The sequence below is a fragment of the Bombina bombina genome, chromosome 3, assembly GCF_027579735.1.
Source record: "Bombina bombina isolate aBomBom1 chromosome 3, aBomBom1.pri, whole genome shotgun sequence".
In the NCBI taxonomy this organism is placed as follows: Eukaryota; Metazoa; Chordata; class Amphibia; order Anura; family Bombinatoridae; genus Bombina; species Bombina bombina.
Window position 1 is genome coordinate 213740278 of NC_069501.1, and position 18567 is coordinate 213758844.

The window sequence follows — 18567 nt, forward strand, 5'->3', positions numbered from 1 at the left end:
ATGGGCGCCCTAGATGTACTTGGCACCATTTGAGCGTGAGTCCCTTGAGCGGGAGTCAAAGGATCTGACACGTGGGGAGAGTTAGTCGGCATAACTTTCCCCTCGTCAGATTCCTCTGGTGATAAATTTTTTAAAGACAATATATGATCTTTATTGCTTAAACTGAAATCAGTACATTTGGTACACATTCTAAGAGGGGGTTCCACCATGGCTTTTAAACATAATGAACAAGGAGTTTCCTCTATGTCAGACATGTTTACACAGACTAGCAATGAGACCAGCAAGCTTGGAAAACACTTTAAATCAAGTTAACAAGCAAATATAAAAAACGGTACTGTGCCTTTAAGAGAAACAAATTTTGAAAAACAGTGAAAAAAGGCAGTAAATCAAACGAAATTTTTACAGTGTGTATAATAAGCTAACAGAGCATTGCACCCACTTGCAAATGGATGATTAACCCCTTAGTTCAAAAAACGGATCAAAAAAAGTTTTTAACAGTCACAACAAACTGCCACAGCTCTGCTGTGGCCCTACCTTCCCCAATAAATGACTTTGGAAAGCCTATGAGCCCTTTAGAGATGTCCTATAGCATTCAGGGACTCCTGAGGGAAGCTGGATGTCTCAGTCTGTAATTTTAACTGCGCAATAAAGCGCCAAATTAGGCCCCTCCCACTCATGCTACAACAGTGGAAAGCCTCAGGAAACTGTTTCTAGGCAAATTTAAGCCAGCGATGTGGAAAAAACTAGGCCCCAATAAAGTTTTATCACCAAAGCATATATAAAAACGCTTAAACATACCAGCAAACGTTTTATATTGCAAATTTCTAAGAGTATTACCTCTGAAAGTAAGCATGATACCAGTCGCTATTAAATCACTGTATCCAGGCTTACCTTACATAAATCCGGTATCAGCAGCATTTTCTAGCAAAAATTATAACTGCACATACCTCATAGCAGGATAACCTGCACGCCATTCTCCCGCTGAAGTTACCTCTCTCCTCAGTCATATGTGAGAACAGCAATGGATCTTAGTTACAACCTGCTAAGATCATAGAAAACACAGGCAGATTCTTCTTCTATGTACTGCCTGGGATAAAATAGTACAACTCCGGTACCATTTAAAAATAACAAACTTTTGATTGAAGAAAAAAACTAACTATATTTCACCACTTCTCTCTTACTACCTCCATGCTTGTTGAGAGTTGCAAGAGAATGACTGGATATGGCAGTTGGGGGAGGAGCTATATAACAGCTCTGCTGTGGGTGATCCTCTTGCAACTTCCTGTTGGGAATGAGAATATCCCACAAGTAATGGATGATCCGTGGACTGGATACACCTTACAAGAGAAAGATCCTTTATGTCAAGAGAATGCATAGGATCAAATGTAACGCTCTGTAAGACCTTAAGTACCAAGTTTAAGCTCCAAGGGGGAGCAGCATGCCTAAAAACAGGGCTGATTTGAGACAGGGCCTGAACAAAAGATTGGATGTCAGGGAGATCAGTAAGTTTCCTAGGCAACAGAACAGATAAAGCCTTGTGCCTTTTAGGGAACTAGCAGCGAGACCCTTCTCCAAACCCTCTTGGAGAAAAAGACAAAATCCTGGATATCCTCACCTTGTGCCTAGGGTAGCAATGAATTTCACACCAGGACAAGTAAGTCCTCCACACCTTATGATAGATGTGACGAGTGACCGGCTTTCTTGCCTGAACTAGAGTGTCAATCACATTCTCAGAGAAACACCTTTTTGCCAAGACTAAGCGTTCAATCTTCACGCAGTCAGCCTCAGAGAATCTAGATTTTGATGTTGAAAAGGAGCCTGCTCCATCAGATCCCTGCGACAGGGTAATCTCCACGGCGGAGAGGATGACATCCCCACCAAATCCACAAACCACGTCCTCCTCGGCCACGAGGTAGCAATCAGAATGGAGGATGCTCTCTCCCGCTTTATACGAGCCACTACACGAGGAAGAAGCAGTAACGGAGGAAATATTTATACGAGACCGAACCCCCATCGGCAATGTGTCTATTAGCTCCGCCTGGGGGTCCCTCGACCTCGATCCGTAAGGGAGAAGCTTGCAATTTAACCTTGACGCCATGAGATCGATCTCCGGCGTCCCCCATCTGAGACAGATCTCCGCAAACACTGTGGGTTGAAGAGACCATTCCCCTGGATGAAAAGTCTGCTTGCTGAGAAAATCCACCTCCCAGTTGTCCCACACCCGGATCGCAGAGAGCGAACAATTGTGGGTCTCCGCCAACTCCAGGATCCGAGACACATCCCTCATTGCCAGGGATCTCCTCGTGCCCCCCTGGTGGTTGATGTAAGCAACCAAGGTAATGTTGTCCATCTGGAACTTGATAAAGCTGAAGTCCCCCAGATGAGGTCACACCATTAGAGTATTGTAGATCGCTCGAAGCTCTAGAATATTTATTGGAAGAAGAGACTCTAAGAGAGACATCTTCCCCTGTGCCATACTGGCACCCCAAACAGCTCCCCATTCCGCCAGACTCGCGTCCGTGGTCACAATCTCCCAGGACGGTCTCAGGAAGGATGTCCCTATGGACAGGTGATCTGGGCGGATCCACCAGGAGAGGGAAATCCGAGTCCGCGCATCCATGTATATCGACTGTGACAGATCGGAATGATCGCCTTTCCACTGTCTCAACATGCACAATTGAAGAGGTCTGAGATGAAACCTGGCGAATGGAATGATGTCCATGCTGGAGACCATGAGCCCAATCATTTCCATGCACTGAGCTACAGATGGTCTCACTAGACTGAAGGGCAAGACAGGTAGACGCCATTTTTGTGCGTTGTTTGCCCAAGAACTCCACCCTGGTACTGGGAACCAGAGAACTCTTCTCGAGGATGACCTTCCAATCGTGAGATTGAAGTAACTGCAGCAGGACCCTGGTGTGGGCCTCTGCCAGATGGAATGATGGCGCCTGAACCAAGATGTCGTCCAGGTAGGGCGCCACCGCGATGCCCTGGGATCTGGCTACTGCTAGAAGGGCCCCCAGGACCTTTGTAAAGACCATCTGGGCCGTCGCCAGACCGAAGGGGAGAGTCACGAACTGGAAATGCTGATCCAGAAAAGCAAATCTGAGGAACCTGAAATGGTCCCTGTGAGTCGGAACGTGAAGGTAGGCATCCTCTTGAACTAGAGGCAGAATGAATCTGATCATTTCCATTTTGAACGATGGAATGGACAGGAACTTGTTTAAACATTTGAGGTCTAGAATCGGGCGGAACGTGCCCTTCTTCTTTGGGACCATGAACAAAATGGAGTAATACCCTAGACCCCTTTCTGCATGGGGTACTGGTAAGATAACCCCTAGAGCGGAGAGATACCGCACACAACCCAGAAAGGCCTCTCTTTTTTCTGGCCTTGAAGACAGGTTTGACAGAAGGAATCTGCCCCTGGGCGGAGAGAACTTGAACCCTATCCTGTAACCCTGGGCGACTACTTCCAGAACCAAGGGGTCCTGAACATCCTGCAACTAGTAGTCTAAGAATAGAGACAATCTGCCCCCTACTCAGTCCGCAGACCAGTCGGGGGCTGCCCCTTCATGTGGATTTAGTCTCAGCAGGCTTCTTGTTCTGCTTAGACTTGTTCCAAGCTTGGGCAGGCTTCTAGGCACCCCTTTGGTTGGTCCGCTTTCGCCATGGGCTGTTGGTGTTGTGCCTTACCCCCATGAAAGGGACGGAAATTAGAACCCTTAGGTTTCGCCTTCTTATCCTGGGGAAGAAAGGCACCCTTACCTCCTGTAACTGTGGATATGATAGAATCTAGACCTGGGCCAAACACGATTTTGCCCTTAAAAGGCAAAGACAGCAGCCTTGTCTTAGAGGTCAAGTCCGCCGAGCAAGATTTTATTCACGAGCCCTGCGTGCTAGATACTTTAGCAGTCAGGTGGATAATTTGCATATTAGCGTCACAAATAAAGGAATTGGCTACCCTTAGGGCCTTAATCCTTTCCTGCACTTCCTCGAAAGAGGGGTCGCCCTCAATCATATCAAATAAGGCATCACACCAATATGACTCGCTGCCGGTTGAAAAACAAACCCTGCGTGTTGAAACATCTTTCGTAACATGGTTTTCCAACTTTTTATCCATAGGCTCCATGAACGAAGAACTATCCTCCAAAGGAATTGTTGTGCGCTTAGAGAGCGTGGAGATGGCCCCATCCACCTTGTGAATAGTCCCCACAACTCCAGCTGGGCCTCCGGGACAGGGAAAAGCTTTTTAAAATGAGAAGAGGGGGAAAAAGAAGAGCCTAACCGCTCCCACTCGTTCTTTATAATGTTCGCCAAGTCTGGAAAACCACCCTGTCCTTGTAGACCTTATCTAAATAAGGAATGGAGTGTTCTTCTGGAAGCTTCGGTTCTGGAGCCTCTAAAGTAGCCAGTACCTGCTTTAGTAAGAAACGCAAGTTCTCCAGCTTAAACCTAAAACCGGACTCCTCTACCGGAGGTTTAGATGACATGGACTCCGACCCCAAAAGGGCCCCTTCTGATGCGTCGGAATGGGCCTCGTTATCGTACTACCCCTCCGGGGCGTCCGACAGAGACAAATCATGGGACGGGCCCCTATGAAAAGCTCTACGCTTGTGTTTAGCAGAACACGGCAAAACATGGATCACCTTAGCGACTACCGTTTCAAGCTGATCCGCAAAATCAGGCGTCCAAGCAATCTCCCTCGAAGGGGTAACAGTCGGACCCTGAGGCACTGCATGTGGGATAGGGGACGCCATTAGGGAATGCACCTCAAGGGACGGTGACCCCTCAGAGGTGGATGGCTCAGTAGTTATAGACTTTCTCTTATGTTTGGAAATCGTAGCCTTTTCAAGGCATGTGGAACACAGTTGCGCAGGCTGGTCTACCAAAACCTCACAATAAACACAGGTATAAGACTGAGTTAAAGAGGGAGTACCCTTTAACGCGTCAGAATCCTCCATAGCTTTTAGAAAAAGATAAGACAGGCACCCTTATAACCACCAATGGCTGACCTCCTATGACACGGACTGCAGAAACCGTTCGTCTCGTCCATCGCAGATCAGACCGGAAGTGAAGAGGCCCCACCCGGTCACAAGGATGTCTACACAGGACTGCCCCTGCTGAGGAGAAAACGTGCCAAAAAATACTGCGCAAAAACTCCCGGAAGAGAACCTGTCAGTTCCACAAAAAATGCCAGAGCCGTGTCCTTGCACATAACACAGCCATCACACAATAAACTTATCATGTACATACCCCCCTGTTCAATAATCCCCATATAGGAATATTAACCCTAGATTCTATAAAGATAAAGGTGCAACACTGTGGCCCTGTCTTCTGTGTTATCATGATATAAAAAATTAAACGATCTTACCAGAATCTATGCCGTGGAACAGGAACACGGCCCTTTAAGTGTGAAAGGTGGTAGCTGCGCTCCTGACATGGACTTGAGAGAAGAACGCAATCTGCGAAACTTGTCAACGCCGATTGCTGTATGAGCGGTTAATATGAGTCAGGATGGTGTCGCAAAGGGAAGCTCCCTCTGCATTTCCGGACTCTAACGTTCACCCAGGCCCTCAATGAGAAGCTTGAAGGGCTACTTAAACTCCTGTCCCATAGCAAAGGGTAGCACCCCTCATGAGACCTCCGATTTTCCGGCACCTCTCTGCCACCTCCTGTGATGAAAGGCAAAGAATGATTTGGGGATGAGGGGAGTGGGGGAGGTAGTTAAGCCTTTGGCTGGGGTGTCTTTGCCGCCTCCTGGTAGCCATGTTCTTAATTCCCACAAGTAATGAATGAAGCCGTGGACTCTCCTCCCCTTTAGATGGAAAATGTCCCCATCTACTGCATATGACATATTCTTCTGAAGTGCAAGTGTGATAATCCGTTTGTAAACCGGATGGTTTTTTGTGTTAAAATTAGGAATTGTAGCTCTTTAGAATCATAAACAGGAAATCAACCTCTATAACAACCTGTTTAGACCAAAAATGAGGCTGTTGCTGTTAAAGTTTAGTAACACTTATTATAGATCTTTATAGCCTTGCTGCAAGATCACAAACAAAGTGTAAAATGAGCGAAGTAGGTAGAAACTTCAGATATTATTAATGAATATATCTATATATAGGACCAATCCTGCAGGATAGCTTCAATGTTCCCCTTTAAATCTTCAGCCGTCTTCACGCACTCACTCAAACATCAAATAAAATATATACAAGTTCATACATCCAAATCCGTACTTAGTGCAAGTACATCCCCTCTACAAACTTCATGAGGAACTCCACAATAACATGTAAGAGGTGAAGGCAATACTAAAGTATTATTATATTACCTTTAAGCTTTAGTTTAGGATGGCGTCCGGTGTTGAGCAGAGCAGGGGAGAAGCGTACCTGGCTGTTGCGGTGCTGCAGCGCGAGTGCGACTTCCGGTCTCGCAGAGAAAGTAGATCAGGCGGCTCTTTGGTTGGAATAGAATTAGCAATAGATGTTAGAGACAAGGTAAGCGGAGAACGGTTAACTGTATGCTCAGATAAACTCGAGTAATACTGAAAACAGGTAGGATAACCTCCATAAAGGTATTAACATGAAAGCTGTAGTAAGATAAATTTTCTCTGACCAAAAAACGTAATCCAGTCAAAAATAAGCTCTCTTTGACTGCTTCAATTTTCAGGCAATGATGGTATGTACCAAACCTCCTTATATAGAGAGGTTCCTGTACCTGGGCGGGGATATACCTTAAAGGTATATCACAGCAAGTCTCCAAGACCTAGAAGACAAAAGCACTTACCTGCAGCCTAGCTGTAAGGCAGGAAGACAGCTCACAAGGTGTCAAAGGACACATACTCCTTAAAGAGACCTGTAGAAAAAGAAAGAACAGAGTAACCAACTCTGGCTTTCTGTACTATGGGCAACAATGTGTTAGGAAACAAAGCAAGGACTACCTCACAACTTCCTAACTGCTTAAAAGCCACCACTACTCTACTGAAGAGATTGACGTGGACTCAGCTAAACCCAAATCCTTGCTTGCAGGGAAAAGTACCCGAAAAAGGAATTAATTTCTTCAGACACCAAACTTCACCTCCTCCATTGACAGAGGCAAAGAGAATGACTGGGCATTATGGGAAGGGGAGTGACACTTAACAACTTTGCTGTGGTGCTTCTTGCCTCCTCCTGCTGACCAAGAGTGATATTCCCACTATTAATTGAATGACGTTGTGGACTTTCCATATCTTAGGAAAGAAATATAGTTTTGCTTATTTTTAAATAACATTGCACTGATTTTCACTCCTAACCAAGCCCCAAAGTTTACTGATGTATACCTCCTCCAGCTTGCTCCTGTTTGTGTAAACAGTCTTTTCATATGCAGAGGAAGGGGGAGTGTCCGCTATTTCCTACTTGCAGTGGGTGTTCCGGCTAACCATTCCAACCGAGCTAAACTGGGAGCTTCTAAGTACGTTTTTAAATGGTTTTATACTGGATTTTTATATCAGTATCTGTGCATCTTATTCTTTATAGCGTCTATTACATGCAGTTATATGAAAATTGGTGTATACTGTCCCTTTAAAATAAATACTAATGTATATATCATGAAACTCTTTCTTACAGCTGAAACAAGGTTAAATGATAATGTATATTGAGTAACACGTCCCGTTAGACACCATGACTGCTGGAACTCATTGATATGCAATATGTAGCAGATCTCTCTAGTAGCCAGAGCAATTTTTCAAAGGAAGAATCCCAAAGGTGACCTTAAAGTCAGATTTAATATATGCATAGCATATATAACAATTGCAAGGACTTAATAACAAAATACATATTTTAAAAGAATTTGAAACTTATTTGTTTTGCAGTCCAGCAACATACTTCTTGGAAATCCTCTTGTGTATGTTTATCTCCTTTGCTGTGACCAGTTAGGGACAGTTATAAACAAGCTCCTGGTCTGATCAAGCAATTACTATGTAGTATGTTGCAAGGTCAGGCCTTTTGATTAGATAGTGACCAAAAAAAAAAAAAAAAAGCATTTACTGAGTTAAATTAGACAAAGTAAATGAGCAAAACACATTTTTGTAACAACATAATTAAACATTTTGAGAGGGATTTCATTTTAGTTTACTATCCCTTTAAAGGATTTATAAGGATAATGTAATATTACTACTTGCATGCTGGGAGTCTTCTTCTGAATGCAAAGTCCTCATTTTCTTTAATGCATAAATACTATTTTGTGCACAGTTTACACTTAATATTGCACCTAATAGGCAAAACCTGTGGTTGGATTTGAGATGCTCTAAGCATGGAAGTGACCAGTTCTAGAAAAAGCACAATACTATTATCAAAACAGAAATCAGGATTTTATTATTCATGGATTTCTCCCATTTCAGCAGTCTTACAGCTACAGTGATGCATGTGCCGACATCTAAAAGGCATGAAGGAGACTCATATACCATCCTAGCCAGTGTGAAGAGAGATGACACAAAACTGAAAGAAATTATATGGCACCTAAATTAGTTAACCCATTCAGACACCAGCTGTTCTTCTATTTTGGTCCCTTGAGGGCATAGAGAACATCAAATGTAATAATAGCTAAATAATCATAAAGGGAATTTATACAGCACAGTATAGTGACATCAATTTGAGAATAGTTCTTACTTCTACATTATGCAACTGACTTTCTCATTATTCATTTAAAAAACAAAAACAAACAAACTGGGAAATATCTGGTATGACCTTAAAATCCTATAATTCAATTAAGTGTTTTTTTCTGAAATATACTAAAACTGCATCAATTTAGCAAAGCCAAATTTAAGCTTATTTTCAGTGGTTTCATGTGAAAAAGGTGTTGTTTCTATACATTTTAAGTAAGTAATAAGCTACAGACATCACTGTCTTATAGCAGCAACATAAAAGATAATTATATGCTTAATTAAATAATTAGCGTTCTACCTAAAGTCATGTTTCTGGAATACAACACCTGACAAAATTTCTTGAAAATGAAAGGCAAATCCGTGATTGGCTAAGATCACATCCCAAATGTGATATGTCAGATCCCTAGGTTTTGTAGCCAAATTTAGTTTTATATTGTTTATATTAATTATACTGAGAGTTATGGATGCTATAAAGCTTTGATGATGTAAAGAAAACTTGTTAGTAAATAACTAAAAACTGTACAAAAAAAATAAAAAACGTATTCCTTGTTCCAATATATTATTATCTGCATTGTCTGTTTTAGCAAGGCTTATTTTTACAACACATATGTTTTCTATTTTAAAATTGAAGTGGTTTTGCTGTATTTATTTCTTGTACAGTGACAAGTAGTTAGTTTTTATTCGCTGCATTCCCGGACTTGTCTCACAGAGTTGGAACATTTTGAGTATATTTCTGATTTGAGTCACTTCCCCAGAGCCCAACTGATAAATATAAACACATGAACCCTTTAAAGCAGCAAATCACAAGTGACATGTCCACCGGAAAACAAAAAAAAGACTACTCTGATTCGCAAATTGTTGAAAAACAAAGGGAAAATGTCATGGAAATATTTTAAAATTATTAGGACGGAAGATCCATTGAGAGTCTGTGAGGCATTCCATGCCAGCACTGTCTGAGGGTAAGCTGCCATCCTATGTCTCTTGTGGTCCCCAAGTTGTAAATACCCTCAGACTTCAGCTTTCATGAAGTACTCCTCAGCACAAGGTTTGTGGATGCAACAGATTAAAAGACAAAGTCTGCAATGTTTTCATAAACTTCCCATACAATTGTAACAGAGCAAAGAGTGTGAATGGTAAAAACAGATCCACAGCCCTGCTCCACCTATGCTTCTTGTGTCTACACAAAATAATGCCTGAACACCAATATACAAAATACAACTAGTCACATGGGGAGCACAGTGCTGTTTTTTTCACTTCTCAAATTCTGTACAAAAGGGCCCAAGAAATGCACAAGAGCAGGTAACAGGGAGCTCCCACGATGTGAGATACCGATGTCCTTTCCCTTCTCTAACCTTGGAATGTCTTTTTTTTTTTAAATATACAGAAAGGAGCAGAACCTCCCTAGTCTTCTCCAAGCTTAGGGAGAGGTGCGATCACACGTCCGTTGAGTAGTACAAAGTGTTTCGTTTCAGCTCTGAGAAGATGATGGGAGGGTGCTGCATGTAGTAGAGCAGAACTTGGACCTGGAAAAGCAATAGAGAATGTTGTTACAAAGAAGAAGGGCAAACAAACACATACTCGTCTTTTTGTTCTACAAAAGTAATTGTAAAAGTAAAATCTCAGAATAAAGAAGCTTGCATCAAAACTAATCAACCTTGAATTTTGTAATTTCACTTTATTTTCAACTGAAATTACCCCTAAGACCAAAGGTTTGTATCTAATGGAGGAACTCTAAGTCAATAACAAAAAAACTGAAGTGAGAGAAGAACAAGCAATTTTCTTCTCTGCCACATTCCTTACTTGTGCCATGACATCATGTGACCAAATGTCCGACGCCAGGTTGACATGAGCTTTACTCTCCACCTCAGATGGCCTTAGTAATGTTGGTCCAAATACAGTTGCCAAATTATGGAGCGACATCTTGTTGATAGGTTCCTTCTCTGAAACCCTAGTAAAGTGTTAAAGAAATAGACATTACTGAGAAGAAGTGAAAGTAATATGACAAAATTATGATGAATGAACACACTAATATTGTTTTAGAATCAATAAAGAGACTTCAGCTGGCGTTTGGGACCCACAAACCCCCCTGGCGCTACCAGGTACTCTTGCGGACATTGCAAACGCTCGCAACTCCCTGGTGACAGCGGAGAAGATTTCTGCTAAGCTAATACTGAGTAGCAGCTTAATGTTCTTGCAGGGACTTTGTTGCAGGAGACCGCAATCTTCTATCTACCTGAATACTGAGACTATACTCGGATGCTCTCCAACAATACAATCTCAGGCCAGTACACACTCATATTGGAGGACTCTACTTCACTACTTTTATTTGAGACTATTGTGCTTGGTTTTATATTTCTACCACAGTTCTCCATGAGACCTGAAGCTTGGGGTGGGCTAGAGTTTTTTTTCTTTTACCAATTGTTGCGTTTTTTTATTTTATTTATTTATTTACGCCAAGTGACATGGGGATACTTGACGTTTATATTCTATAACTAGGTGGTTCCCGTGCTCAGAGTTAGTTTATTGCTGATATAGGCATGCTGGTTATTATTGTTAACTTTTCTATTTTAAGCCACCTAACACTAGTTAAGGATAAGTATTGTTCTACTAATATATACTACATTTTCCCTACCTGTCTCAATTTACATATGTGGGGAGCGACAATTTTGCTCCTATTATTCATATTAGGTTGGAAACTAGACCAGTATTCCCTAATTTGAAAGATCTCTATCTGATTGGGAGGTATGCACTACAGCTTGAATACTTAGTAAATGGCTTATCCTAGACAATTATTTGTTAGGAAACCCTAGGGCCCTTAAATGTTTAGTACTGCACTTTAGCTATATGGGAGAACTGTGATTGGTCTGCTAGAGGACTGAGCGGCCAAGCACATCTAGCCTCCTATTAACATTCAGTACACATTCCTAGTACCAGATTTTTGTCTTTCCCAATACCAGGAGAAACATTTTTGACACTTACAGGACTCCTATATATATATATATATATATATATATATATATATATATATATATATATGCAAAGCTCTTCCCTAAGAATTATGGGTGCTTGCCTGAATCTCTTTGCTAATTACTTCACTGACTAGCTATTTTGGAAGCTTGCTGAATTCCATTATGTAACTATAAGCATATAATTGTGTCAAAGCTCTCGCAATATTACCCTGCCCCAAATACCATATGGATATTATACTATTTACACATATTACATGAAGTTTTAACTGCCACAACATCCTTCTATCACATATCCAGTATTGAGTAAGACACCTGTTCACTCTCTGTTGATTGTACTTTTTAAATGCATGTTAGAGATTATACGTTCATTCACTCAGGTTATCCCACTCAAGGTATTACATAAGAATGTAAGGGTTGTTTACTCTCCATATCATAGTTAGTAAGCACTTTGCTTATCTTGATTTATCCATATAAGTAAGAGATTGACATTACTTGCTGACTAAGAACACACTAAATCTAGGTACATTAAATATCCCCAATTAAGTACTGTGTTCAGGGTCAAGCTTTGGGTTTTTTATTATTATCTCTTCTACTTTCTAGATATTATAGCTTTGTATTATATATTCTCATTACCTATTGTTAATCTCATAGGTAAATATCAGTTGCTATTTTTTATTAAATGACTAGGTCAGAGAGTGACTACTTCTAATGCTAATTTTCCTCCTTTAGATTATATATTTTTTATTAGGTCCAAGAGTGACCTCCTGTGTCAAATGAGGAAATTACTATAGATTATGATATAAAATAGAGGTTCCAGACGTCTAGCTATTATAACTCATTGTGTTGACTTAACTTGTGTCAATAGATATTGTTAAATCGAAATCATCGCCATTTTGTTTTACAGTTATTCATACATGTTGTATTTTTTGCACAACCTCAATAAAAAATTATAAAAAAAAAAAAAAAAAAAAAAAAGAATCAATAAAGAGCAAGTTTACTGTTTTTTCTTGTACTTACTTAGGACCAAATTACGAGTGTAACGGTATTTAGGGCTTGATTTATCAAGCTAGAGCGGACAGGGGCGTACATATTCGCCCCTGTCTGTCCAAGTTCGCCTGTGGCAGGCAGCTATCCGCTGCCGGAAATCAGCATTGCACAAAAGCGGTATTTTGCGCTCATGTGCAACACTACCCTCTGCCGGAGCACATCCAATTACGCAGATTCAGGAACTTTCAATCTCCCCAGTCGGACGAGACTGGGGAGATTGAAATTCTCCACCTAAGAGGTGGAGAACAGGTTAGGAAGCACTGTTCTGATGACCGCTGCTTGATAAATACTGAATGCAGGTTCTTTTGTAAGAACCTGCAACGCTCCCACTCTAACTTTGCGTTAAGGTATTCCCCCATAAAAGTCAATGGAGCTAAAAATGTGCGCTAACATGACAAGAAAATATGAATATTTCACATTCCAATGTTCTTCACATAGCAGAATATGCTCTATTGATTCATAAATACATATTTCTTCATATATCTGATGGTATTTCGGTACAAAATATATTTATACATATATATATATAAAAGTATATATAGGTATAGATATTATACAGATTAATATTAGAAAATATATTTAAAAATACTTAGATTAGAACATATTCTGCTATGTGCAGAACATTGGAATGTGAAATATTTACAGTAAATACACAGTATTAATATGAATATTGCATAAATATGCTTTTTTATGTTTTCATCTACTTGACTGCAACGGGCTCCAATGCGCCTTTGAGCCTTTATAACTTTTTTGTGCAATAATTTGTTTTTGAAATAATTTTTATTATTATCAGGTATTTGTAGAGCGCCAACAGATTCTACAGCACTATAAACAAAGTCAGTATACTATACAGGATAACATTTATAAGGATCAAATGGGTAGAGGGTCCTGCCGAGAGTTGCACTGTTGTAGGGTGATCTACAAACAGATGGGCTCATAGGCTTAAATGCTGAGGGGTTCAAGGGGATAGCAATGGAGTAAGGAAAGGTTAGTGTAGGTTGTATGCATCCCTGACTAGTATAGTCTTTAGGGAGCGCTTGAAGCTTTCAATACTAGGGGAGAGTCTTGTGGAGCGAGCCAGAGGGTTCCATAAGATGGGAGCAAGTCTGAAGAAGTCTTGTAAACGGGAATGTGAGGTGGTAACAAGAGAAAAGAAGAGTAGGAGATTGCTAGCAGAGCAAAGGGGTCGGGAGGGAGAGTATCTGGAGACAAGGTCTGAGATGTAGGGGGGGAACAGTGCAAGTTGAGGGCTTTGTATGTCAGAGTGAGAATTTTGTGTTTAAGCCTAGAGACAAGAGGAAGCCAGTGAAGTAATTTACAGAGAGGTGCAGCAGATGAAGAGCGACGTGTAAGGAAGATGAGCCTGGCAGAGGCATTCATTATGGATTGTAAAGGAGCTAGGCAGCAGCTAGGGAGACCAGAGAGGATGGAGTTACAGTAGTCGAGGCGGGAAAGGCTGAGAGTGGATTAAAATCTTATCTGTGTCTTGTACAAGGAAATGTCTAACTTTAGAGATGTTTTTAAGGAGGAAGCGGCAGGCTTTAGTCAAGGACTGAATGTGAGGAATGAAAGAAATATCTGAGTCAAGTGTGACCCCAAGACATCAGGCATGTGGGGTAGGGGTAATGATGGAGTTATCAACAGTTATAAAGAAGTGGGGGTGGAGATTTTTGAAGAAGGGTAGAAAATAAAGAGCTCAATTTTTGAGAGATTTAGCTTAAGGTAGTGAGAGTACATCCAACATGAGATATGAGAAAGACAGGTAGTGACACGGGTTTGCAAGGAAGGAGAGAGGTCTGGTGCAGAGAGGTAGATTTGGGAGTCATTGGCATAAAAAACTTAAATTATGCTTCCCTGATAATTTCATTTCCATCGAGGGGAGGAGAGTCCACAGCTTCATTCATTACTGTTGGGAATTAAGAACCTGGCCACCAGGAGGAGGCAAAGACACCCCAGCCAAAGGCTTAAATACCTCCCCCACTTCCCTCATCCCCCAGTAATTCTGCCGAGGGAACAAGGAAAAGTAGGAGAAATATCAGTGTATAAATGTTGCCAGAAGATGAATTAAATTTAGGTCCGTCCATCTGAGCTACGGACGAGATCCGTGGACTCTCCTCCCCTCGATGGAAATTAAATTATCAGGTAAGCATAATTTATGTTTTCCATCTAAAGGGAGGGAGAGTCCACGGCTTCATTCATTACTGTTGGGAACATATACCCAAGCACTAGAGGACACTGAATGAAACTCGGAGGGTAAAGGCGGACCCTAATCTGAGGGCACCACATCCTGCAAAACCTTTCTCCCAAAAACAGCTTCCGCAGAAGCAAAAACGTCAAACTTGAAAAACTTTGTAAAAGTGTGTAAGGAGGACCAGGTAGCCGCCTTACAAATTTGCTCCATAGAGGCCTCATTCTTGAAGGCCCAAGACAAAGCCACAGCTCTAGTTGAATGAGCTGTGATCCTCGGAGGAGGCTTATGTCCCGCTGTCTCATAGGCCAAGCGAATCAAGCTCCTCAACCAAAAGGACAAAGAAGTAGAAGAGGCCCTATGCCCCTTGTGCTTCCCTGAATACACCACAAAAAGAGATGTAGACTGTCTGAAATCCTTCGTAGCCTGAAGATAGAACTTTAAGGCGCAAACCACATCCAGGTTTTGAAGTAACCTCTCCTTAGAAGAAGAAGAAGGGTTAGGACACAAAGAAGGAACAACTATTTCCTGATTGATGTTACGGTTAGACACCACTTTGGGAAGAAATCCCAAACCAGTGCGAAGCACAGCCTTATCTACAGGAAAAAAACAGATAAGGATGCGCACATTGCAAGACAGCCAGTTCAGATACTCTGCGTGCAGATGCAATAGCCAACCAAGTTAAGGCTCCATGGAGGAGCAGACTGTCTAAAGACAGGCCTGATTCTAGACAGAGCCTGAACAAAAGATTGAATGTCAGGGAGCCAAAATCTGTCCCTTTAAGGAACTTGCGGCAAGACCCTTCTCCAAACTGTCTTGAAGAAAGGACAGAATCCTGGATACCTTCACCTTGTGCCAAGGATATCCATGCTTCTCACACCAGGACAAGTAAGTCCTCCACACCTTATGGTAGATGCGACAAGTGACTGGCTTCCTTGCCTGAACTAGAGTATCAATCACACTTTTAGAAAAGCCTCTTTTGGCCAAGACTAGGCGTTCAATCTCCACGCAGTCAGCCTCAGAGAATCTAGATTCCGATGTTGAAAAGGGCCCTGTTCCAGCAGGTTCCTGCGACATGGTTACCTCCGCGGCAGAGAGGATGATGACATCCCCACCAGATCCGCAAACCACGTCCTCTGCGGCCACGATGGAGCAATCAGAATGGCTGAAGTTCGCTCCTGTTTGATGCGTGCCACTACACGAGGTAGAAGTGGTAATGGTGGAAAAATGTAAGCTAGGCTGAACCCCCAAGGTACCGCTAAGGCATCTATCAGCTCTGCCTGGGGATCCCTGGAGCTTGACCCGTATCGGGGTAGCTTGCAATTGAGTCTGGGCACCATGAGATCTATCTCCAGCGTTCCCCATCTGAGACAAATATCCGCAAACACCTCGGGGTGAAGTCTGCTTCCCAGTTGTCCACACCTGGAATGTGAATCGATGAGAGCGAGCAGCTGTGGAACTCCACCCACTCCAAGATCCGAGACACCCCCTCATTGCTAGGGAGCTCCTCGTACCCCCTGATGGTTGATGTAAGCCACTGAGGTATTGTTGTTGGTCTGGAATCTGATGAAGCGGAATGACCCCAGGAGGAGGCCATGCCTTCAGAGCATTGTAGATTGCTCGGAATTCCCGGGTCCCGGGACTATTTTCCTTGTGCCATCCTGGAACCCCAAACAGCTCCCCATCCTGCCAGACTGGCGCCCGTGGTCACAATCTCCCAGGACGGTCTCAAGAAGGATGACCCCATGGACAGTTGCTCCGGACGGATCCACCAAGAGAGGGAGTTCCGAGTCTGAGCATCCATGGATATCTGCTGTGATAGATCTGAATGATCGCCATTCCACTGTCTCAACACCACAAACTGGAAGTGTTGGTCCAGAAACACAAATCTTAGGAACTTGAAGTGGTCCCTGTGAATTGGCACATGAAGATAAGCGTCCTTCAAGTCTATAGTCGTCATGAACTGTCCCTCTTGAACTAGGGGCAGGATAGATCTGATCGTTTCCATTTTGAATGACGGAACGCTCAGAAACTTGTTTAAACACTTTAGGTCCAGAATTGGGCGGAACGTGCCCTCCTTCTTTGGATCCCTGCATCTCCGGACTCTAACTTTCGCCCAGGCTCTCACTGAGAGGCTGACAGGACTACTTAAAAACACCAGTCCCACTGCGAAGAATACTACCCTCCATAAGAGACTACTCTGATTTTTGGCACTTCTCAGCCATCCTCCTGTGACGAAAGGCAAAGAATGACTGGGGATGAGGGAAGTGGGGGAGGTATTTAAGCCTTTGGCTGGGGTGTCTTTGCCTCCTCCTGGTGGCCAGGATCTTAATTCCCAACAGTAATGAATGAAGCCGTGGACTCTCCTCCCCTTTAGATGGAAATTATATTGAAACCCGTGGGACTTTATTAAGGAACCTAATGACGATGTGTAGATTGAGAAGAGAAGGGGACGGAGAACAGATCCTTGCGGTACCCCAACAGAGTGGTAACAGGCCAGAAGAGGCCCCAGAGAAGGCTACACTAAAGGTATGGTTAGACAGATAGGAATAATTTTCTGTGTTGCAAATGCCAAAGAATTGGAGGGTTTGGAGCAAAAGGAGGGTGGTTGACAGTATCAAAGGCTGCAGACAGATCAAGGAGGATAAGCAGAGAGAAGTGGCCTTTGGATTTTGCTGTAAGTAGGTCATTGGTAACCTTAACAATTGCTGTCTCTGTGGAGTGATGGGGGCGAAATCCGGATTGCAGTGGGTCAAGGAGTGAGTTTAGTGTAAGGAAATGGGATAGACGTGCATATACTAGCTTTTCAAGAAGCTTCAAGGCAAGAGGGAGTAGGGAAATAGGACAGTATTTGGATGGGGAGGTTGGATTGAGAGGTTTTTTGAGGATAGGTGTGACCAGTGCGTGTTTAAGAGATGAGGGCAATATACCAGTGCTGAGGGAGAGCTTGAAGATGTGTGTGAGTATAGGGGTAAGGGTAGAAGAAAGGGAGGGGAGTAGCTGTGAGAGGATGGGGTCGAGAGGACAGGAAGTGAGGTGAGAGGATAAGGGCAGAAACTTCTTCCTCTGTAACAGGGGCAAAAGAGCTGAATTTAGATGGTGTTATTATGAGTGTAAATATACTTTGTAATGTATTTTTGATGTGTTTTGTGACACTTTTTTGTTTTGCAAAACAGTTAACCAGAGCTCTGAGGTCACGCTATCCTGATGCACGTTACCTTCAATTGCAAATGCTCTCCAAAAATGTTAGTTTTTAAGCCCACATGTTTATTTTACATAAAGTATTATACTGGCACATTACATTACTACTAATAGTTATACATTTTGGAGACAAACATAAATAAACATAAAGGGACAATAAATACCTTGTAATTATAAGACATTAATGTTGTTTTGCTAAAGAATAACATATTTTCTGAGTCTTAACAGTTTTAAAACAAATTATTTTTCCATAGCCAAACTTCACCCACCATTTTCTTTATCTGGAGGAGCCAATCTGGGCTTTAGGTTACAGACAACATAGCCATAGTCATAAAGTTAGAACAAAGTAAATTGTTTTCTGATAAAAAAAACAACCCAATTAAGGACATATATGTAGCAAAGTTATCCTTGAGAAGTCAGCAGGAAGCATTTAAGCTCTCAGAATTAAAAATTGCTCAATTGTCAAAGCTAAATTACATTAAAAAGGGGCAAAATAAAAACAGAAAATATATTAAATTGTTTCATTA

At 42.2% G+C, this 18567-nt stretch overlaps 1 protein-coding gene across 4 annotated transcripts in view; it reads right to left on the reverse strand.

Annotated features, from left to right (window-relative positions):
* Positions 1-8319: 8319 nt before the first annotated feature.
* ABR (ABR activator of RhoGEF and GTPase) overlaps positions 8320-18567 on the reverse strand; it is a 1041787-nt gene continuing 1031539 nt past the window's right edge. For all 4 annotated transcript variants that reach the window (XM_053706127.1, XM_053706128.1, XM_053706129.1 and 1 more), the window contains 2 exons: positions 10436-10583; positions 8320-10158 (listed from right to left, as the gene is read on the reverse strand). In XM_053706127.1, coding sequence (XP_053562102.1) covers positions 10069-10158; positions 10436-10583 — 238 coding nt within the window. In that variant the 3' untranslated portion in view covers positions 8320-10068. The remainder of the gene's footprint in view (positions 10159-10435; positions 10584-18567) is intronic.